The sequence below is a fragment of the Ascaphus truei genome, chromosome 2 (genome assembly GCF_040206685.1).
Source record: "Ascaphus truei isolate aAscTru1 chromosome 2, aAscTru1.hap1, whole genome shotgun sequence".
NCBI classification, from domain to species: domain Eukaryota; kingdom Metazoa; phylum Chordata; class Amphibia; order Anura; family Ascaphidae; genus Ascaphus; species Ascaphus truei.
Window position 1 is genome coordinate 143,269,504 of NC_134484.1, and position 24,422 is coordinate 143,293,925.

Consider the following 24,422-nt stretch of genomic DNA (forward strand, 5'->3'; position numbering starts at 1 on the left):
TGGCTGTGTTAGCCAGACGTTCCTATACTAGGGTCACACGCGCGCACGGCCGTGAGAGATGGTGCTGCAGACCAGGGAAATTACAATAAAATAGTATTTTCGCGCTGCTGCCACGCCGCAAACCAATCACAGAGTGGCCTTAGGGCTGTGATGTCAGAGTCACGTCCCCTAACCGTGCGCGTCACTGCTTGCACCCTAACAACTAAACGCGCACGCCATGTGCAACGCCGGGCGCCCGCACGCACACGCACCAGCGCTTAACTATATAACAAGCCTAAGCTAGCTTCCTTAAATCTACAGAAACATGAGGATGGATGCAAGGAGAAAGAAAGGAGGTGAAGTCACAGAAATGCCAGAGATGCTATAAGGGAAGTGTAAGCAGAGCCTCATTGCAAATCAAGGTTACACATGGTGAATTCAGACAGGAATGAGTCTTAGGGACATATTCACTAAACGTCGATAAGTGCATTAATGCACTATAAGTGCCCTTTTAGAGCGATATTGCATGTGTAGCTATTCACAAAGCTTCGATAATATGGCAATATCGCACTAAAAGTATTTTTACCGAGCTATAACACTCTGGCTATAACAAGTAGTGTGGTGGCTGAAAAAATGCCCAAACTCATATTTTTTTGCCAGCAACTGCTATTCACTAAAAAATCCGATATAATGCATATCGTACTATAAACACTCGCATTCTTTTCTCAAAACCCAAAAAGGTGGCGAGATCAGAATTGCAATTTGCATGTCAAGGAGTTTTTTTTATTTTTACTGCATAGGATTGATACCGGGGTTCTCGGTTCTCGGGGGGCTCCTGTGCAGACCCGCATATTTATTTCAGCTCCAGAGATCCACGGATTCAATCCTATGTAGTAAAAATAAAATTGCAGCCAGTTTCATTATCTTAGCAGCTAACCGCGAAGGTAATGAAGGGGTTAAATAGCAGACACTGCTTTGTTGTTGGTACAGGGGGTGGGTGAAGATTGTAATTCCCCAGGGTGGGTGTTTAGGCCTGCGGGAGGGTGGCAGTAGAAGTTAATCCCATCATTACCTTAGCAGTTACAACTGCTAAGGTAATGAAGGGGTTAACCCCACGCGCTACCCTACCGCAAGGCCTAAACACCCACCCTGAGGCAACTACCTCCTTCACCCACCCCCTGTACCAACAACACTACACCAGAATGGGTAAAAGTGCTATTAACCAAAGATCCCCCTCCCGCCCCCCTTCCCACCCCCTCCCCAAACCCACACTGTAATGGGCAGAATTCCTATAATCCAGAAATAGATAAAAGCGCATTTGCCCATTAAAAATAAAAAATTAACCACCCAGCATAAAGTAAATAAAAGTTGGACTTACCCCTGCCAGGTTAAAGACCGTCCTCATCTTCCTCCCTGTCCTCATCGGGCAACAACATTACAATAAAAAAATAATAATAAAAAAAAAAAAACTACTGGCCACTAACCCCTTCATCAACTTAGAGGTTGGTAACTGCTATAGTAATTAAGGAGATAACCCCCCTCCCCCGCTACACACACGGGAGGCATAACCCCCCTCCCCGGGTAAACTACCCCCACCCCCTCTACCCATTGATTATCACAGAGTTAAACCATGCCCCCAATATGGGCCTGGATTGCCACAATGGCAATGAATGGGCAAGCTCAATAAAGCCATTGATTGTGACTGTGATAAACCATACCCATTATATGGACATGGATTACAACAATGACAATGAAAGGGCAATCTAAAAAAAACCCACATAATACAAAATACAATACATTACAATGAAATAAAAAAAACAAATTTGACGAAAAATGCATTGCTTGTCACTGAGCTTATCTATACCCAGTAAGAGGCACAGATAAACACATTGGCAGTCAATGGGCATCCTAAAAAAATAAATACACAAATAAATAAAATACAATCAATGTGTTTCTTACCTTTGCTGTATTCACCCCCGTCCTACTCCGGCACCATCTCTTGACCCACAGCACAATGCTCCTCAACAGCCGATGCATAGAAGTCCCGTCTCATTTGAGCCCAAGAAGACGACGGGGCAACATCTCCGGCCTCTTTTGGATTATACAGCAGAGAAGACAGAAGAAAAGAAAAAATAAAGAAAGGAGGAAAGAACTTACTGGAGACGTCTCTTCAATCAACAGAGGATTGTGGACTTCTACGCATCGGCTGTTGAGGAGCATTGCGCTGTGGGTCAAGAGATGGTGCCGGAGTAGGACGAGGGTGAATACAGCAAAGGTAAGAAACACATTGATTGTATTTTATTTAAATTGCGTAATTTTTTAGGTTGGCCATTGACTGCCAATGTGTTTATATATGTCCCTTTCTGGGTATAGATCAGCACAGTGACAAGCAATGCATTTTTTGGCAAATGTTTTTTTTTTATTGCATTGTATTTTGTGTTATGTGTTATGTGTTTTTTTTTAGGTTTCAATAAACAATTGTGGTGGCCCAGCCGCTCAGGCTAATACTTAGGTGATATATTCATATAAAACAGGGTGCAATAGGAAAAACTAGGATATCGTTAAACAAGGTAGTTCCCAAAAAGGAGCCTGAAAAGATCCTATATATAGCACTCTCTGTGGGATATAGTGAGTGGACTGATAGTCCATGAGATAACAGATATCTCCACAAGGCAGTCAAATCACCAGAGGCTGAACATATATTGACATATATAGTATATGTCCACATAGGACTAAAATTCAAAACAATACAATTGTAATCATATCTATAATAACAAGTGAACATATTATACAAAGTGCACAATACATATTCCCCTATAGGAGATCGAAGTATTGCAATCTTTGTGTTTATAGATTTATTTGCCTTTTTTTTACTCCCTCTTTTTTTGATGGAGGGGGTGGGGGGGTCTTGGGTCTCCTCTTTTAGCAGGCGGTTGAGCGTTTACATCAACAGGGGAGGTCTCCACCGGGTCCAGGCCGCTTACCGGAGGCTCCGGTCCATCCGTATGCAGGGAGGAGAGAGAGACAAGCTCGTGTCTCCCAGCGGCTCCGCTGTGGAGTGCCGAGGCAAGATGGCCGCCCCTCCACAATTAAAGCGCACTCAAAGTGGCTGCCAGCTGACAGCCGGAGGCACTCAACAGTGTCAGAGCAGGGACTCCCGACAGGTGGCTTCCCGTCGCCTCGCTTCCTGCTTCCTCCACAGCACTGTGCCCCTCTTTAGCCTCCGCAGATGTTAGGTCACCTCTTTCGCGCCACCAGCCACGATCCTGGCTAACAGGCCCCCCACCTCTTGTCCATTCCCAGCGCTCACCTGCACCAGCCCCGGAGCCCGTCCGACCCCCACGACAGTTCCTTGCCAAATTCTTCCTGCTGGCTCCGGAACGGTTGGCGGTCCGCAAGTTAGTGAAACCGTGCGGGTCCGGCGGCCATCTTGAGCTCCTCGTGGAGCAGTGACTGCATAGGTCCCTCTTGGGCCATGGGGGTTCCCGCGAGCAGCGGCCCGGTCGCAGGACTGCCTCAGGAGCACCTCAGGAGCAGCTTGCAGGGCAAATATTTGCTTTATAGATTAACTCCTTTTGGATTGATCTGGAAGGGGCTAATTTCTATAAATTTTAGGGCTAGATATCACCTTTTTTCAGTGGAGCTGAACTGGCATGGGACTGCTCAGTTCAGAGTCTTGGCCAAGGCCCCCATGTTTTATTTTTAACGGGCAAATGCGCTATTATTATCCATATCTGGATAAAAATTATTTTGTCCATTATTGTACTTTATGTTTTTTTTGGGGGGGGGGGAAGTTGTTGGGGTAGAGGGGGTGGCTAGTAGGGTTGTTGCATTTTAATGTTGATTGTGGGTAAAGGCGGTGAGTGAAGGGGATACTTGATCCAGGGTGGGTGGTTAGGCCTACCGTGTGAGTAGCGAGAGAGCTTAACCCCATTCATTGCCATAGCGGCTACCACTGCTATGGTAATGAAGGGGTTAAATCCTCCCGCAACCTTCCTGGTAGACCTAACCACCCACCCTGGGCCAAGTACCCCATTCACCCATCCCCTCTACCCCCAATAAATCAGGTACTGTGTCTTAACCCCTTCATTGCCTTAGCGGCTAGCCACTAAGTTAATTAAGCTGTTTTAATGATAATTTCAATAACAGAGTACTGTTGCAGGGGGTCTCCTGAGCTGAACCGTATTAATTTTAGCCTCGGGGACCCCCTGCTTCCAGACTTACAGGCCCCGGTATGGGGTGCCGGTATCTCCCTGCATTGTTTAAATGTCTTGCGACATGTGACATTTAAACGCAGAGGAGATGCCGGCACCCCAGACTGGGGCGTGTAACTCAGGAAGCAGGGGGTCGCCAAGTCTGAAATTAATTCAGCTCACGAGACCCCCTGCAACAATACTCTGTTATTAAAATGAACATTAAAACCACACGATCGCCTGTAAGAGCTGTGCAGAGAGATGCAGCTCTCTCCGTGCCGCTCTTCCAGGCTGCAGTTTAAGCAAACACGAGTCATGCGATAAATCTTGGAAACAAAAATAACACAAAGTATTGCGATGTTGCATTTTTTTACTGAACTATAAAAAACTTGTGGTTTTTCTTAGCGAGTACCGTTTTGACACATATTTTTTATAGTGCGGTAAGAAAATGCAAACCAGCTCGGCAATGCACTGAACGTATCGAAGTTTAGTGAATAGGCCCCTTAGAGTCCAATGAAGGGTATTAATGCGAGGGGGAATTCTAGATGCCATATAAAATTTGATTCACAATAATCAACAACATATTGCATAGGACTCCTTCAGAACACACAGGTCCAAATCTATCTACTTATACAATGATGGTATTTCATTTTTATGTTGGCGCCATAAAATGTACAGGAGTAAAATAAGAAGTGAACGTGCGATATGGATAAGCAGACATTTTACTTGAATGTAGAATAAAACAAAGTATGGTCCAGCAACAGCACAATGCATAATTGTTTGGTTTTAATAACTTGCTCTACAGGTAAACAACTCATAAAACTGAGCAAGATGAAGAACATTATTCAAATATGTACAGTATGACGTTTCTAGCAATGTAACACAGTGCACCAGAAACGGCAAAGCTTGAAGCATCCCCATGAAAACATCACAGTGGTGCTGGGAAATATTAATGCCTGGTCGGCCCCTCAAGAAGTAAAACAAAAAGTGAAGTATTGGGAAATCGGTAAAGAGGTGATCCCACAACTGATCTCAATAGTACAGGCACAGCTCCCGGCTGAAATGTACTGGTGCAGATATGCCATTTAGAGGAGTGTTCCAACATTACACTAAATACCACTACAGTACTTACGGCTGATCCGGGTTTCAGGGGAGTGGCAGCTGGGAGTGGAGTTAGAACATGACCTCCCTAAACACAGAGCAATACATAAGTTATTTTAAAGGCATTAATAATGTTAAACTGCAATAAAACATATTTCATATGTTCTGTATACAGCAAGCAAATTGAACCATCACAAACTTATGCATAATGATTCATAACATTGTATTCCAAAGGGTAATTTTAGCCGCCACTCTACAGACAAAGTATATTGTAAAAACGGAAAGCTGCCATGTAGTTTGCGTGGAAGCTAAAAGTTACAAAGCTCTGTCTCTACTGATGTTTTAGACATGACACTTCCAAAGTATAGAAAACTCAAGCAGTCATATCAGTGTCATTTGCCAACCACTAAGATCTGGCAAATAAAATGCATTACTCCCAGTGGAAAGTTAAGAGCTAATCTGGAAGTTCTAAGCACTCCAACGTATTCTATTTACTCAGTCTGTGCCCTGTAATGACTGGGAGTACTTGCTACTGATACAAGGATCATATTTAACAGGGCTTTAGCTTGACCTGTAGCCAGAAGGTTATATTTATCAAGTAGCTTCCCATGAAGCTACACATCGCAATATCAGATTCCACATTTTCACTGTTTTGCAATCAAATTATAGGGAAAATAACGCAGATCTGATGACTAAAACAACAGGACAGTGGTTGTCAGGACTGTACTGATTAGAGCTAAGAGAGCCAAGGTCTGAGAGGAAAACAAATAGTCGGATAGGTGCTCCAGAAAGGACATTTATGTGGTTCTAGCAAATACCAATGATAGACCCAGCAATGCTCCTGGAAGGCTCTGGAGGAAATGCCTTCACACGGCTCTGAGGATTTGCTTTTCTCTTCTGTATTTTGTGACCTGTCCCACCGATCGAAATATAATAAGACAGTGAGACTTCTCAGAACTCAGGTTATCATTGTGTTAGCAGCAGCTATTTTTATATTACAGTAAAGACGTTCGATTATTTATATTGGAAATGGTACGGACTCCTGCAGCACCTTAAAAAGCACACAAGGGAATTGTAAAAAACGCACCTGTTCGATCATAAGGGCACTCTAAGGCTACGCTTATAGTGCCGGCGACGTCAGGCTACGGTCGCTGGAAAAATCAAATTGAGAAGACTTCCAGCGATCGCGACCACGCCGTCGCAGTTACTATAAGCGCACGTGACGGCGGCAATGCATTTGTTTTGACGCAACGTTGTGTCACTGTCGCCGGCACTATAAACGCAGCCTAAGGGTTAAACTTAACGCAGAGACTTAATGTTACATTATTTTATCTTTACAAACAATTCTTATTTATTTAGTTGTATTATATGGGAAGGGATACAAAAACAAGAAAAAGGAGAGGGGAGGAGAATGGGAAACAAATATAAGGGGGGGCAACAAGAGAAATTACAAATGAAAGCAGCAATCCCAGCTGCGGTCTTTTCTTTTCTATTTAATATGTGCATCAATACAATCCACACAATGATAAGTAATTAGCTAAGTTGCAGATCGATCCGCTCTCTTGTGATTGATCGGCGAAGATTCGGCTCGGGGGTTCACTAAATGGCTGTCAGTGCAGCAGAAGAGGACCAAAGATACAAAGTTCTGTGGGGAAGATCATGTGACCAGGCAGTCACTAGATACAATTGGCGCACTGCTAGAGAGAGGGCAAGGCTCAAAAAGGGGTGTGTATGAGCCTATTTCAGAAGAGGAAGGGGAAGTGACTTTGTAAATGATTGCTACAGAACCAAAAAAAATCTTGTTACATTATAATACATTAAAAATGTCATTTGAAAAAAAATGCTACAATATTTTCTCATAGTATAGAACTGATTTATACATTAAAAAAAAACACATGTGTAGGATATTGCTTGGTCTGCAGCTTTAAGTCCATAATGAATAAGTCATTCCATAATATTAAACAAGATTCCTAATAGAAATCTATTAACACGTCAGACAAGTCAGGACAACGTTACATTATTTAAGGTGTATCTAAACTTGCCGTTACTCCTATTCAGACACGGAAATAGGGCTTTTGCAGGGGCTGGGTGGGTGTAACGCCACGGTTAGGCATCATTTAAATAACATAGCGTTATTTCCTTCTCCTCTCTCTCCATTTCAGCACATGCCTTATTCCAGGGTCTAGATAGGAGTAACACCAAAGCAACAATAATGCTACAATAACGTGACATTAGGCCTATGCTAGCCAGATGTAGTTCGGACATTGTTTTTCACATAATTAGCTTTGAGGACACCGTGTTAATGTACGTTTCTGTTTTATGTAACGTCCCCTTATGAGCCCTGATGTAATATAGCTCTGTGGATATAGCCGTTAGTTACCAAAAAATGACATTGAAACAAATCTGACTAAAGATAATGCCCGTAGACAAAATATTTAATGTTTGCAGCTGCTAATACATACAGAAGTATTTCAATTCGGGCTTTGGATAGTGAATAAAGTAATAACCCTCTTTTAGCTCCTTAGTGCTGGTTGCAAATAAATATTTTGTGAGACTGTAATGGAAAGAAGCATTAATGTTCCCGTTTGACGGAGTGTTAATAGACAGCAGTGTCACCAAAATGTTAAAAAACACGGCCTAGTAAAAAATGCTTTGAAGAGGGATACAACAGACGACAGAGAAGCCCAATGCTACATCCAACATGGCAAAAATACACAGTAAAATACTTATATATTCTCTTGAAAATGGTCAAGGGTTAGTTCCCAAAAAGAGCTTGCTGGGGTTTTGTGTGTTGTGGTTTGAAGAGGGATATCCTGGTTCAAATCCCAGACCATTACTCGTGATTCGGGCAAGTCTCTGTGTCCATGTGCCTCAGGCATCCAACATCAGACCACAAGTTCCTTAACGCAGATAGTCATTGCATCTCACAATGTTACTATGCACAGAGAGTAAATTATAGTGTATATGGCAGAGCCTTATTAGCTGTGGTGCAGTTCATTGTACACAATCCTTCTACCACTGGAAGGAACTAATTAATTATATTCATTTGAAGGCTCTGGTAATTTGCACAGCAATAGAAAATGGTTTCTAAGTGGTACATAAGGGGAAATTCACTAAGTACTGATGAGGGGTATCACATCCCGATCTGGCGTTAATTGACATTCAAGTCAATGGAATTCTTTAATGCTCGATGGGGGTGTGACGAGGCTGCCCTGCACCTGCAATTAGTGCATTGGTGATTATTCCATACTGTGCTCTCATAGTCCAGTGTTTTTCAAATCAACAAGCCACTAAATAGATTGCTTAATTGTGTGTTAGTGTTGACTGCGTAGACCCATAGCATGAACAGATTGGATGAAATTCAAAGTACTTGTTTTGCGCGTCAGCTAGACTGGAAAGGATTCGCCTGGGAGAGAGAGTTCAATATCAGACTCTACTTAAATCAGAAAAAACAAGTCTCAGAGTCAGAAACTCGAAACTAAAATCTTCAAATGGTTATCTGCCTGTCCCACCGTCGATATTAAGATGGTTGATTTCAAGAAGATGACAGACATAATGGGGAACCTCTTAGGAAGCTTGAAAAGGGACTGGCAGCAGCCTGAAACGTGCGTAGCAATCCCTGCTCAGCTGTCCAGCGAAGACCTTAACACCTGAGGTGCCTTACTACTCTTCAACTTGGAACTGTATACTGTATATCCAATGTAAGCATATTGATTGGACGTTTCTGAGATGCATGAGATGTTTCCGCTAATTGGATAAACAGACTCTATTGTGTGTTATTCTGCCGGTGTTAGGGATGGATTCTTTTTTGTATTTTTATAATCTGCATATCCCTTTTCTTATGTGCAAGTCTTTATTCTTATTATTTTTGCAACGTTAAATTGACCCAGAATATTGAATTTTAAGCGTTGCAGAAACTTTGCTTTTTATCTACTGGTATTTTCTGTATACCGTAATTTCCGGACTATTGAGCGCACCTGAATATAAGCCGCACCCACTGAATTTAATTTTTTTTTATTATTTTGAACATAAATAAGCCGCACACGTCTATAAGCCGCAGGTGCAGAACCACACATTAACCCCCCAGCACCTCACATCAAGCCCCCAGCACCTCACATCAACTCCCCCTGCACCTCACATTAACCCCCCAGCACCTCACATTAACCCCCAGCACATCACATCAACCCCCCTGCACCACACATCAACCCCCCCTGCACCACACATCAACCCCCCCTGCACCACACATAAAGCCCCCCAGCACCTCACATTAACCCCTGAGCACCTCACATTAACCCCCCAGCACCTCACATTAACCCCCAGCACATCACATCAACCCCCCCTGCACCACACATCAACCCCCCCTGCACCACACATCAAGCCCCCCAGCACCTCACATTAACCCCTGAGCACCTCACATCAAGCCCCCAGCACCTCACATTAACCCCCCAGCACCTCACATTAACCAGTAAATACCTCTGCCGTCCAAGCAGTAAATACCTCTGCCGTCCAAGCAGTAAATACCTCTGCCATCCAAGCAGGAGTGCACGCACGCTCTAGCAAGCAGCAGGCAGGAAGTGCCTCAATGCTAGAGCGCGCTGCTACTCTGCGAGGGGGAGAGCGGGCTCGCGGGGGATGGTGACAACGGCTCGCGGGGGATGGTGACAGCGAACTCGCGGGGGGGCGCGGGAGAGTGGACTCGGGAGGGAGGGGGAGAGCAGAAAGCCACCGCGGGCCGCACAGTGAGTACAGGCGGCCGCGTGTTGTACAGGCCTGGTCTAATGAAAGCTTCATGCCGCCAAAAAACTGAGCATGTCACAGAATGTTTTTTTGAAAAAAAAAAATTGAAAGCGGGAAAAATCCATATATTAGCCGCGTCATTGTTTAAGCCGCGAGGTTCAAAGCGTGGGGAAAAAGTTGCGGCTTATAGTCCGGAATTTACGGTAGGCTAAGGGAGGGCCATTTTCTCTGAATGCCGCTCATATATATTTTTTATTTTCCTCTAAATTACACATTTTTATATAGGTAGGGGTGATTCTACCTCATAGTGGGACAATTGGTATCCCAGGCTAATTTAGCTATTAATATTACTTTGAGTGCAGTTAACTGGGTTCTTTGTTGAGAATGTTTCAGGCCAAAAAACATTCAGCTTGTGTGTGCGCGCTTAGCACACTGTATGTGAGCTCAGTAATGTGTATGTGTGCACTTAGCACAGTGTCTGTATGTGTGTGCGCGCACTTAGCACAGTGTATGTGAGCTCAGTAATGTGTATGTGTGCACTTAGCACAGTGTCTGTATGTGTGTGCACGCTTAGCATAGTGTATGTGAGCTCAGTAATGTGTATGTGTGCACTTAGCACAGTGTCTGTGTGTGTGCGCGCGCGCTTAGCACACTGTATGTGAGCTCAGTAATGTGTATGTGTGCACTTAGCACAGTGTCTGTATGTGTGTGCACGCTTAGCATAGTGTATGTGAGCTCAGTAATGTGTATGTGTGCACTTAGCACAGTGTCTGTGTGTGTGTGCGCGCGCGCTTAGCACACTGTATGTGAGCTCAGTAATGTGTATGTGTGCACTTAGCACAGTGTCTGTATGTGTGTGCGCGCTTAGCATAGTGTATGTGAGCTCAGTAGTGTGTGTGCACTTAGCACAGTTTGTGTGCGTGCTTAGCATAGTGTACAAGAGCTCAGTAATGTGTCTGTGTGTGCGCGCTTAGCATAGTGTTTGAGAGCTCAGTAATGTGTGTGTGTGTGCACTTAGCACAGTGTCTGTGTGTGAGTGTAGTGTACTAGCAGTTTTTGACAACTAAAATGAATACTTACAGTCTCCGTTTGCCAAAAGGTATCCACAATGGGACATCGCCGATTTCCAATAACATTGTAATACCACAGCCATGCTTCTGAATTTATGGGCTCTCCCACAGTACCCAAGATTTTCAACGAGTTTAAATCATACCTACATGGAAGACATAAGACGCCATGAGCAATGATGATGAAATGAACCGATAATTTCTTGCAGGCAACACAGCTTGGCTGAAATGTTTTCAAACGCACTGAAGTATTTGGAAAAATTGCAGTTCCAAAGTCTAAGTAACAAGAAATGATATAGAAAAAAAGCCGCTATTTCCTCTTTTGAGAAATTAATCGAAGCAGCAAATAAAATATTTATTAATAATGGTGAAGCAAGAGATCAAAGTGAGAAATCCCAACAACTGACTTTGGGGCATTATGCTAATTACCAGCAAACACACATTCCTACCTCAGACATGTGTACTAACTATACTGTAACTTATCATTCAGTCTCAAAATAATAACTTAAACCATTCCATTGTTCCAGCGGTGCTTATCTTTTTCCATGTCATATATGCATATTTACCATTATTTCCACTGGGGAAAAAAAATTGTGTGTGTGCCGAGCACGCGCATTTTAAGTGAAACTTTTGTCTTTTGTCACTGTTTTGTCACAGAAATTGTATTTGTAATGGTGATGTTTTTAAAATCAAAACACAATTTTAGTGCCAAAACGCAAAGAAGTTTGAATGAGAAGGCGTGTTTTAGCTATTTGCACTTCTATATTTATAGTAACTGAATTCCTTGTGTGTCTGTGTCAGTCAGTGTGTGAATGTGTGTCAGTATGTATATGTCTCTCTCTGTGTGTGTGTGGTGTGTGTGGTGAGTGCGTGTCTCTCTCTGTGTCCTGCCCCCTCTCTCTCCTGACTCCCCCCACCAACCCCGGCGGAGCTGCGGACGCTGGGGGGAGTGTCTGTTTGAGTTTTCCCCCGGAAGAGCTGCGGACAAGGCTGTGAGTGTCCTGCTGCAGCCAGCAAGCCTGCTGGTGCATTCTGCCAGAGCAGCCCCCCTCTCTCTCTCCCCTTCTCCCCCACAGGCGGAGGTACTGAGACATGGCCGGAGCAGCCCCCCTCTCTCTCTCCCCTTCTCCCCCACAGGCGGAGGTACTGAGACACGGCCGGAGCAGCCCCCACTCTCTCCCCTTCTCCCCCACAGGCGGAGGTACTGAGACACAGCCGGAGCAGCCCCCACTCTCTCCCCTTCTCCCCCACAGGCGGAGGTACTGAGACACAGCCGGAGAAGCCCCCACTCTCTCCCCTTCTCCCCCACAGGCGGAGGTACTGAGACACAGCCGGAGCAGCCCCCACTCTCTCCCCTTCTCCCCCACAGGCGGAGGTACTGAGACACAGCCGGAGCAGCCCCCACTCTCTCCCCTTCTCCCCCACAGGCGGAGGTACTGAGACACAGCCGGAGCAGCCCCCACTCTCTCCCCTTCTCCCCCACAGGCGGAGGTACTGAGACACAGCCGGAGCAGCCCCCACTCTCTCCCCTTCTCCCCCACAGGCGGAGGTACTGAGACACAGCCGGAGCAGCCCCCACTCTCTCCCCTTCTCCCCCACAGGCGGAGGTACTGAGACACAGCCGGAGCAGCCCCCACTCTCTCCCCTTCTCCCCCACACGTGGAGGTACTGAGACACGGCCGGAGCAGCCCCCACTCTCTCCCCTTCTCCCCCACAGGCGGAGGTACTGAGACACGGCCGGAGCAGCCCCCCTCTCTCTCTCCCCTTCTCCCCCACAGGCGGAGGTACTGAGACACGGCCGGAGCAGCCCCCACTCTCTCCCCCCGGCGGAGCTCCAGACACGGCTTTGTGTGTCCTGTTGCAGCCAGCCCCCCCCGCCCCCCGGCGACGGTACGGTGACACGGGTGCTTCCGTCTCCAATCAACTGCATTCCCGCCGCTAAAGAAGTTTCACTTCAAAACCACTCTATTATAAGTCATAATATCAGTCTTTCCATAGCGTTTGGTGGTAATGCTGTCACATAATATCAGAATAACAGGAGCTTGAAATCCAGAGATTTGCAGTGGAGCACAGCTGAAGAATGGGGCCAGCACCAGCAGTGAAGGGTTAAAAATATAGATTTATTGAGACATGGTATGAACCGGGGGGAGACAGAACACACTCTGACGCGTTTCAGGCTATGCAGCCCTTTATCAAAGAGTACAATCGCGTCTCACAAGCCCGCAGTTATGAAGGGGATTCCCCGCCTCCATTACCCAGTGATGCCGCGCGGTTTTGGCGCGAGCGCCAACATACAATGCTATTGGCTGAAACAGGCTTCCAATCAGAAAGCTGATTCGGAAGGTGCGTCTGGGGCGGCTAAGGTCTCCCGTTCAGCTGCGGGAGTGGAGGAAAAGACAAGGGATAAAACACAAAGTTAAAATATACAAAACGCCAACGTATAACATATATATTCTTATTGTATACGCAATTGGTTCATTGTATGGATGTGAACAGGACGTGAAATATGATTTGCTTGTTGTATAATCAAGTTGCGAGTATAATCTTAATACATTGTATAGAGTTAACCCTTATGTCATATATAATACATTATATAGAGTTAACCCTTATGTCATGTGTGGTAAATAACAGTATCATGTAGAAATTGATATAACCAATAAATTTCAAGATAACAGTCTAGATATTTGACAATTTACATCATTAAGAAACAATTTTTGTACTAATCTCCAACATCTGTACAAAATAGCAAGTTACATTTGATAAACCCTAAACAAGGGAGAACTGATAAATAAAGATAAATGAATGGGGGGTGGGGGCAAGGGGGGGGTGGGAGGGGGGAAAGGACACAGAGGGATGTATGCATATAAGAGTATGGATATAGATAGTGTAGAGAAAACCACAAACACAAAATAAACATATTTATAAAATAAATAATCATAATATATATTTCGTGTATAAAAAATCATCCTTCAATTTATGGATGTAAATAATACATAGGTATTATGCAAAATATGATTAGCTTAAAAAATGTTTGAGTTCCCAGTCCTGGTTCATGCCCCTGGGTGCCAATGTCCCAAGGGCATAGATCCAGAACATCTCCCTGCGATTTAGCAAAGCTTCTCTATCACCTCCCCTAACATGGGCCTGAATATACTCAAGGGCACTAAACGAGAATGATGCTAATGTTCCTAATGGGCAGTAGTTAAAATGTCGGGTGACAGGAAATCTATCGTCACGTTTTTTGATGCTCCTAATGTGCTCATTTATTCGAATTTTGAGAGGTCTAATGGTACGACCTACGTAACCACTCCCACAAGGACAACTGAGTAGATACACCACAAAATTAGTGTTGCATGTTAGAAATGTTTCAATACGATAAATTTGATTGGTGTGTATCTTCCTAATAGATTTGCGTTCTTTAGCGTATTTGCATGTGTTACAGTTTCCACACTTGAAAAATCCCTTTGGTAATTTGTTAGTGTTAGTCTTAGTGGAACAAAATAGACTGGGGGACACATGATTCCCAATGGTTTTAGCCTTTTTAAATCTAGGTACGTTGATTATTTTCTGCAAACATTGGTGAAAGAGCTCCCCTCACATTTGAGGGACTCTTCAGATTTGCTTCTAGATATCCAAAATATCAAATGGCTTAACACATACATGTGGGTCACATTGGATGTGACCTCACTATATACCATAATTGATCACACTTTGGGCACCAAGGCTATAAGTCACTTTCTTAATCACTCCAATTTAAATGTAGCACTTGAGTATATTCAGGCCCATGTTAGGGGAGGTGATAGAGAAGCTTTGCTAAATCGCAGGGAGATGTTCTGGATCTATGCCCTTGGGACATTGGCACCCAGGGGCATGAACCAGGACTGGGAACTCAAACATTTTTTAAGTTAATCATATTTTGCATAATACCTATGTATTATTTACATCCATAAATTGAAGGATGATTTTTTATACCCCGAAATACGAAATATATATTATGATTATTTATTTTATAAATATGTTTATTTTGTGTTTGTGGTTTTCTCTACACTATCTATATCCATACTCTTATATGCATACATCCCTCTGTGTCCTTCCCCCCCCCATCCCTACCCCTCCCCCCACCCCCCCACCCCCCATTTATTTATCTTTATTTATCAGTTCTCCCTTGTTTAGGGTTTATCAAATGTAACTTGCTATTTTGTACAGATGTTGGAGATTAGTATAAAAATTGTTTCTTAATGATGTAAATTGTCAAATATCTAGACTGTTATCTTGAAATTTATTGGTTATATCAATTTCTACATGATACTGTTATTTACCACACATGACATAAGGGTTAACTCTATATAATGTATTATATATGACATAAGGGTTAACTCTATACAATGTATTAAGATTATACTCGCAACTTGATTATACAACAAGCAAATCATATTTCTTGTCCTGTTCAAATCCATACAATGAACCAATTGCGTATACAATAAGAATATATATGTTATACGTTGGCGTTTTGTATATTTTAACTTTGTGTTTTATCCCTTGTCTTTTCCTCCACTCCCGCAGCTGAACGGGAGACCTTAGCCGCCCCAGACGCACCTTCCGAATCAGCTTTCTGATTGGAAGCCTGTTTCAGCCAATAGCATTGTATGTTGGCGCTCGCGCCAAAACCGCGCGGCATCACTGGGTAATGGAGGCGGGGAATCCCCTTCATAACTGCGGGCTTGTGAGACGCGATTGTACTCTTTGATAAAGGGCTGCATAGCCTGAAACGCGTCAGAGTGTGTTCTGTCTCCCCCCGGTTCATACCATGTCTCAATAAATCTATATTTTTAACCCTTCACTGCTGGTGCTGGCCCCATTCTTCAGCTGTGCTCCACTGCAAATCTCTGGATTTCAAGCTCCTGTTTACCTACTCTGCGTGATGCACGCACCGATGGAGAAAGGATCAAGTAAGTGAGTATTGTATCTCCCCACCAATGGATCCAAGGGGAGTTGCAGACCGGTAACAGTGCAGCAGGTAAGAGTTTCTTTTTGTCTTGTGAGGTGCCATAAGGCATTGAATACTCCCTCACTAAAAGACATTATATCTTATGACACATTCCTGCGTTTGCACTGGGTCCAATACTCCTACAATTGCAATATACCTCTCCGCATCTTGGTCATAAGTATATACCATTTATTGGTGCACCTCATCTGCTGAAGCGCCGCTTTTGGGAATCTCTCCCATCTCTCCACTGTAATATCAGAATAACACCGATTACACCAACGTGGTATATGGTACACTGTACATCTGTACAAGTGTTCAAGTAAGAAGGGTTCCCTGTGCGATTCACAACTAGCACGCACACATTTTGAAGATGTTTGTCTTCATAGTCAGACAAAACAAACGGGGTATAACGGTATTAACATCCTTCCGGAGTGAGAAACAATGGGGCAGATTTACAGCAAACTAAAATGATTACACATAACAAACACACGTTAGCCACTAAAGTTATCACTTCTACTCTACTTTGTTTGTCTATTCCACTGGCTAACACGGCACACTGCGCTATAGCACTGATGGGCAAAGGGCAGCTCACAGGGACTTCACCTGAGGGCCCCAACCTCCTCTCTCCAGTCCCTTCCTCCTTTCATGCAGTTGCGGGAACACACAGGGCGGAGCTACAGGTGAGTGTGGCGCTACAAGTGGGGCGGAGCTACATGCACAGCGGGGAAAGCATGGCCCCCCCACAGGGAGAGTGAGGTGGGTGAGTGAGAGGTGAGGCAAAGTGAGGTGCGAGGTAAGGAAGGGAGAGTGAGTGGTGAGGTGGTAGAGGGAGTGAATGAGAGGGGTGGTGGGTGTGAGGATATGGGCAATGTGGCTCTTATAATAAAGGTGAAGCCCAGCCATTGCCCTATTATCTGGATGTATATACAGGGTTGCCCTGTATATACATCCTATTGTGGCTTATCTGGCCAAATATATTATGTGACTGTACACTGTATGTATAAACCTTTATTTTCTGTGAAATGTATGTGTGCTTGTGTAACTGTGCGTCTCTTTTTTCCCTGAGCATGCTAGGCTGGTAATACACTTACTCAGCCTATACGCCCAGAGATTTTAGCTGGTTGCACGAGGGGGCTGAGGACAAAGGAGAGGGGGAGATGGGCCGGCCTCCTATCTCGGAGTCATTGTCTTCCCAGACAGAGAGTTGCCTATCTCAGCGTTGAGAACATGGGCAGGTAGGCGCTGTTCTCACTGGCTGGTTTGTAATGCCAGACCTCCTTGCCTCAACCTCCCCGTCACACCTCCAGCCGGGATTGGCCAATACATCGGAGCTGTGATTGGTCGCCGCCCCATTCTCCATGATTTCCTATGGAGGCGGGGAATCTAGAAAAAATGCAGCCGATCTCAACTCCACAGACCTTGCTGAGGCCAGCATGGAGATTGACTAAGCGGTGTACTCCGAGGTTGTGCCAGAGACACTCGAAACCGAGGCTGCCGGCTATTCTGAGCGGGAGATTTAAACTTGCTCTGCTGCGACATGCATTCAGCACTGACTGGAGTTCCCGATCCCTCACAGGAGTGGCAGCTGAGCACCTAGGACTGCTAGAATTCCCCCTGTATTCCCTGTGTGGAGGGAGTATAGCTTTGTTGGTGATATTGTGCTGTGCCTGAATATACTTTTATTTGATCTCTGTGTCCTGTCTGGTGCTTGATCCGTGAAAGAGTTCTGGTCTCCCGTGATAGTGGCTGGGGGAGAGAGGTGAGGTAATGTGGGGGAGAGAGAGGTGAGGTAATGTGGGGGAGAGAGAGGTGAGGTAATGTGGGGAAGAGTGGGAGGTGAGGTGGATGAGTGGGGTAGAGTGAGAGGTAAGGTGTTGGAGAGGGAGGTGAGGTGGGTGGAGGAGAGTGAAGTAAGGTGTGTGGGGGAAAGGGTGAGCTGGGAGGTGAGGTGTGAAGGGGGGCGAGTGAGGGGTGAAGTGGGGGGAGAGACAGCTGCACAGAGCGAGAGAAGGCGAGAGAAGGCATATACATCAGCACAGAGAAGGGGGAGAGATCATGAGAGAGAGGTGGAGGGCGATATTATATGGAGCGGTTATATGGGGCGTTATAGGAAGAGATTAAGGGCGTTAAGGGCGTTATAGGAAGAGATTAGATAGGGCAATAGATTATGTGCAGCCCTTTTAGTGGCTGACGGGCCACACATGCTGTCCTTGATGTACTGTATATCTTTTTTCCCAACACTGATCTATACATATATTCTGTGGCAATTGGTTTTCTTTTTATTTCCACAGGTTTCATACAAAAAGCTTTGCTCATGTACTCACTTTTGAATTGCCTGGTCCCCATATTTCATCAGCAAGCGAATTGCCGTGGGTGCCGTGTAAAATGTGGTCACTTTGTACTTCTCGATTATTTCCCAAAATCGTCCCACATGTGGATAAGTAGGAATTCCTTCAAACTTAAAACAAAAAAAACAGGCGACATTATATCTCAGAATAAAGGCCTCTGCTTTATTTCACAGCAGCTCTTCTTGGAATCACACCACTCGTTTCCCCACTAAGAGAAACAGAAATAGACAGCAGTTAACCCTTTCACTCGGGCAGTGAACAGGTTAAGGACCACCTGGCTCACTCGGACTTCTATTTCTGCTCCTGCCAGAGCAGGGGTGGCCAACTCCACTCTTCAAGGGCCAACAATAGGTCAGGATTTCAAGATATCCCTGAAGCAGTCAAAGAATGAGACCCTGATTCAGCCATCTGTGCTGAAGCAGGGATATTCTGATAACCTGACCGGTTGGTGGCCCTTGAGGACTGAAGTAGAACATCTGATCCTTTAACACCCTACTGTATGGCCTTTCCATCTCTGTAGGGTTTACTTGTGCCTATCCCAAGTATTTGTTGTGTTTCGAAACTTGTAGTGTATCCTACTTCCTGCAGGAATGAATGGATGCCTTGCATTGGTAATTCTAGGGCTCATCCCACAAACGAGCAAAGCTGTAGTAAGTCTGAATTTCTAAGAAGCTGTGCTGGAAGGTGTCTCATGGAGTAGCACGGCTTTGTAACTATGGCCCATAGCTACCATCAGGACAGCTTTATTATGCACTGAACTACTGTACTTGGCAACTAGGTACTGAAATAAGCATCAAGGTACACACTACATCGCCAATCTTTATTCTATGCAACCTTTCCTCCTACAGTATGCATTACACTTCTATGTTTGGTCAACAGACGTGTTATAACAGGAGCAGCACACAGCTTTAATCATTACCATGTGTGACAACATCTATTCTAGCATACAAATAATCCTACTTTCAGAACCTTTGTTCAATTATGAACTTTTGCTGCCAGAAATACACCTGCGACACATTGCATGCCCCCCCCCCCCCATCCCCGACAGCAAAAGGGTTGAATAGTGAAATGATCCTTAATTGTCAAGGGTGCTTCCAAAGCAGTGCTAAGCAATAGTGTGCAATAATCGGCAGTAGAGCAGCAGCTCCCCTCCTAGTTGACGCCCATCTATTTTTGTCATTAAGGCACCCTGAAGTGGGACTGTGCGTCCCCGCAGGAGAACCCTTGTTTAATGACTCGCTGGCTAATGTGGCTACAGGCACATTCATACTGGCCGGCCAATGAAGGCTCTCACTGCCTTGGGACTTTGCGGGTTCATATGCGCCCAAATTAAAATTCTTGCAGCAGCGAGACAGACTTATTCATGTTCTATTCTAGGGAATCACCAGACCTCACCCCTCATCCCTTGTTCTGATTCTGGTTAAAAAAAAACACAAAACAAAGACCACACACGTCAGTTCATCCAGTTTCTCTGGTTTGGCCGTTACCCTTTTATTTGAGATGATATGGCATTATTATCATTAGTTGAATAACATAACCTTTCATGATTTTTTCATAGGATACCATCCTCTGATACCATCATCTGATTATTCCTGGAGACTGGATGAAATTAACCGTGTGCAGTTTGCTGAAGGGTATATATCTTCGGAAGCCTGTCACTATTTTCCCGGCACTGGGTGAATAAGAGCGACAGCTACCTGACGGGCTGTGTTTAGTCAAAAGAAGAAATTCGGAAGCGATTGCCGCTTTAGAAAAGGCTAAGGAGGTATTCGCTCTCAAAGAGTTGGTTTTCTAAGTAATCTGTGGAGATGTGGTTGTCTAGCGTCGTTATATATTTTTTTAATACCCGTGTTAAAATTATGGTACCTTAACCCCTCCCCCCCCCCCGGTTCTATTTCTGGATCCCTTTTCCTATGTTTATCTAAAAACTCAAATAAAAACTAAGTTACAAAAAAAAAAGGCTACGGAGAGAGACCATTCCGGGGTATCCTATAGACCTGTTCATATCACAATGACTTTCAGCAGGAGCAGGGAATGCTTGAGCAGAACTTACCATCACACTGGTCGCACCGTTGGCTAGCGGGCCGTAAGTTATGTAGGAGTGGCCGGTTATCCACCCGATGTCAGCTGTGCTCCAGTAAACGTCATCATCGTGGTAGTCAAACACATATTTGAATGTTAAAGCCGTGTAGAGGAGATAGCCTGCAACGGTGTGCACCACGCCCTTGAAAACAAATGACCGGCGTGACAATACAGACATGCGCAGAATGCAGCAATGCTGGCACTGAGACATGAAAGACAAGCCTCGGGCAATGAAAAGAATCAGAAGCATTGTCATTAAGAGGCACAGAGAAGAGCTTTTCACAGTATATTTACACATCTACGGGGAGAGGCATGAAGGACATTTTGAATTACAAATAAATCAAAGGGTATCATTTTTATCTTGCGTCTTTATAAAAAAAAATCAAATTAGATTTGATTGACTAGTCAGCTCTTCGGGACAGGGCCTGGCTTATGTGTCATCTACTTGCTGCTCCTATCCCCATTGTTCGGATTTTATTTTCCCCGTATTTTAATCTTGAAAAGTGATAATGTACACTGTTGGCACAACATGAATACAATTATACATACATATTTATACACACGTATAGAGCAAAACACAAATATTCCCCACTGGTTCTGGAAAATGATTTCCTGTCTAACAATAAAATATACTGTATATCCAAAATAGACAGTGCCAACTTCCTTACCGATGTGTCCAGTGATTAACTTAACTGTTAATGTAACACCAGCGTTTGCAAACGTTTTGGTTCTGCAAAAAAGTTTACCAAAATTTCCAAACAGCGGTGAAGCAAATGTCAGCAGGTTTGCACATCTGTACTTAATGTAACACATTGCTACAAAGCGTCGGCTTTCCAAATCCTGGCGCCAACATCAGAGTTACTGATGATTAGCCTGTGTCACACAAAGCTCCATTAAATCAGTGCAAATAGTACTTATCCACAAAGCTAATTATACGCCAAAACAACATCCGTTGTAGATCTCATATGCATAGGCTTAATGTCATGGTATTATAGCGCAACGCTGAGCGTGCTTCCAATAATGTGGCGTTAAGTATAGTTTAGCATTCCTCCTCTGCAGACCCTGAAATAGATCTTTAACCTAAGATCTTACTACCTGCGCACGCACGACTGAGCGCATAGCCTCGCGTACGCCTGCAGCTCCAGCGATGTGTGAGCTAAGCTGCAGGCGATTGGGGAGGCGTCGCGGACGCGTCACGAAGCTGGTTCGCCCTCATTGGCTGAACCGCTCGCGTGACGCAGACGGCAGGTGGCCGCGCTTGAAAAAAGACAACATTTTTTGTCTCTTCAAAACGTCGTCGTGCCATTGCGCTCCACCGTGCGCACGCACTATGGGCGGCCTCATAGGCATTATGCAATTTGTGCATGTCGTGCGCATGCACTATGGGCGGCCTCATAGGCATTATGCAATTTGTGCATGTCGTGCGCACGCACTATGGGCGGCCTCATAGGCATTATGCAATTTGTGCATGTCGTGCGCATGCACTATGGGCGGCCTCATAGGCATTATGCAATTTGTGCATGTTGTGCGCATGCACTATGGGCAGCCTCATAGGCATTATGCAATTTGTGCATGTCGTGCGCACACACTATGGGCAGCCTCATAGGCATTATGCAATTTGTGCATGTCGTGCGCACGCACTATGGGCGGCCTCATAGGCATTATGCAATTTGTGCATGTCGTGCGCACGCACTATGGGCGGCCTCATAGGCATTATGCAATTTGTGCATGTCGTGCGCATGCACTATGGGCGGCCTCATAGGCATTATGCAATTTGTGCTTGTCATGCGTGCGCTAGCGCAATCGCGCTGACTATAAGCTCAGCCTTAGAAAGGAGAGAGCGCTACGATGGTTAAAGCATACCCAACTGTTGTGTTACACCCATCCAGACCCGGCAAACCCCCTATTTTGGAGTCTGAATGTGAGTAATATAACGATTTGCTATGACCTAACTATCGTAGCTTATAGTCCCTGCGCTCACCTTAACGGACCTTAGTGGATATGTGATGTTAGGGAGAGCGCCTTTTTGCATCTCATTTTTACTAAAGTTTGTAAGCGAACGCTACGCTACACTATTTAAATGGAGTAAAACTGGGTAAACGTTACATTATTCCATGATGTTACATAGTTACTTTGTAGTGGAGGTTGGAAAGAAAAAAGACGTACGTCCATCAAGTTCAACCTATGCTAAATTTAGACAACAGATACTTTATCCTATATCTGTACTTCCTTATTGATCCAGAGGAAGGCAAACAAAACCCCCCAGTGTCATATCATCCAATGATATCTCATAAGGGGAAAAATAAATTCTTTCCTTGTCTCCAAGAATTGGCAATCGGATTACTACCTGGATCAACATCCTTCCTATGTATACTTATTTGGTATATCCCTGTATACTTTCCCTTTCTAAAAAGATGTCCAACCTTTTTTTAAACAAATCTATTGTATCTGCCATCACAGTCTCCATGGGTAATGAATTCACATTTTAACTGCCCTTACTGTAAAGAACCCTTTCCTTTGTTGCTGGTGAAATCTCCTTTCCTCCAACCTTAAGGGATGGCCCCGAGTCCTTTGTACTGCCCGTGGTATGAATAGTTCTTTTGCAAGCTTCTTGCACTGTCCCCGAATATATTTGTATATAGTTATCATATCCCCGCTTAGACGCCTCTTTTCCAATGTAAATAAATCTAATTTAGCTAACCTCTCCTCATAAATGAGATCGTCCATCCCCTTTATTAATTTAGTGGCTCTCCTCTGCACTCTCTCTAGTTCCAGAATGTCTTTTCTAGTGTTAATTTAGGTTGTCACATTCTTTAGCCTAAGTCCTCCCCCCCCCCATCTCCTGTGATTATCTTTTTCATATCTATGAAGCTTCCATATTTATAACTATTGCAGTAATATTAAAGGAAAGCTCCGGGATACCCTCTGTAAAAAGTAAAAAAAAGTATCTGTACAGCTTTAAAACACAAGAATAGTGACAACATATTTTAATCTGTTGCTGAAGGCGGGACAAAACGGATGTGGCGTTTGGAAAACATCACCATTCCCCCCTCATTCTTCACCAAATGTTTATGTAAGGAGTGGCACTGGTTACACATGCGTTAGCAAAACAAACACTAAGGTACATGTTTATGACGGTTAACACATGCCACGTAAAGGCAATTGACAAGACTATTTTTGCATGAGTCACTGTATGAGTTTCCGAACACTGTTTGGGATTAAATCCAAGTTAACGATGGTGTCAAAATAATGCCACGTACACACGCTGGGCTATACACTTATCAAGCCGTGCTAAGCTCTGACACGCTTTGTAGCCGGTTTATTTCAATGGGTCGCAGGGTGCCTCACACCTATCATTAATTTCTAATAGCAAATGTTTCCACAAGTCACCAAAAACCAGCAAAGTCTTGATGGCTCTGTGCAACGGCTCCGTCAACCAAGAACAGCTTTACTACGGGATTCACACGTGTCTCACCAATTTAGGAGAGGACCCGATGACACACCTCCAACGAGAATAACCTCACGCGTGAGATGCTCAGAATTCTCAAAAGTTTTATGATATCTCACAAAGTGTGAGTTTTTTACCTATCGTTATTTTACTAATAATTTTATAATAAACTGTGTTACGCTATATTTGTGTTTTACCTCTCTTCCTGCATGTGATATTGTGCACGAGATTATACTTGCTGTGGATGACCAGCTGTTCCAGAGTCGTCGTAATTGTTCAAGATCCCAGAGTGGATACAAGGCTTGATTTTGTCCTACACGCTGTGAGTGCATATCGTACCTTATGGTGGCTAAATTGTTAGAACGTACTACCTTATGTTTGTTTTTCTTGTCTCCACTTGCGCCTAGGTCATTCTTTTTGGAAATCCTTCGTTACCAGCCCGTGGAGCGGTAGACCTTTTGGCTGCAGACCGAGTCAGGG

At 44.4% G+C, this 24,422-nt stretch overlaps 1 protein-coding gene across 1 annotated transcript in view; it reads right to left on the reverse strand.

Moving 5' to 3' along the window:
- Positions 1-24,422, reverse strand: part of ACSS2 (acyl-CoA synthetase short chain family member 2) — a 64,638-nt gene that overhangs the window by 12,396 nt on the left and 27,820 nt on the right. The window contains exons 9-12 of the mRNA XM_075585355.1: positions 20,466-20,636; positions 18,389-18,522; positions 11,091-11,223; positions 5,305-5,361 (exon numbers count right to left, since the gene is read on the reverse strand). Coding sequence (XP_075441470.1) covers positions 5,305-5,361; positions 11,091-11,223; positions 18,389-18,522; positions 20,466-20,636 — 495 coding nt within the window. The remainder of the gene's footprint in view (positions 1-5,304; positions 5,362-11,090; positions 11,224-18,388; positions 18,523-20,465; positions 20,637-24,422) is intronic.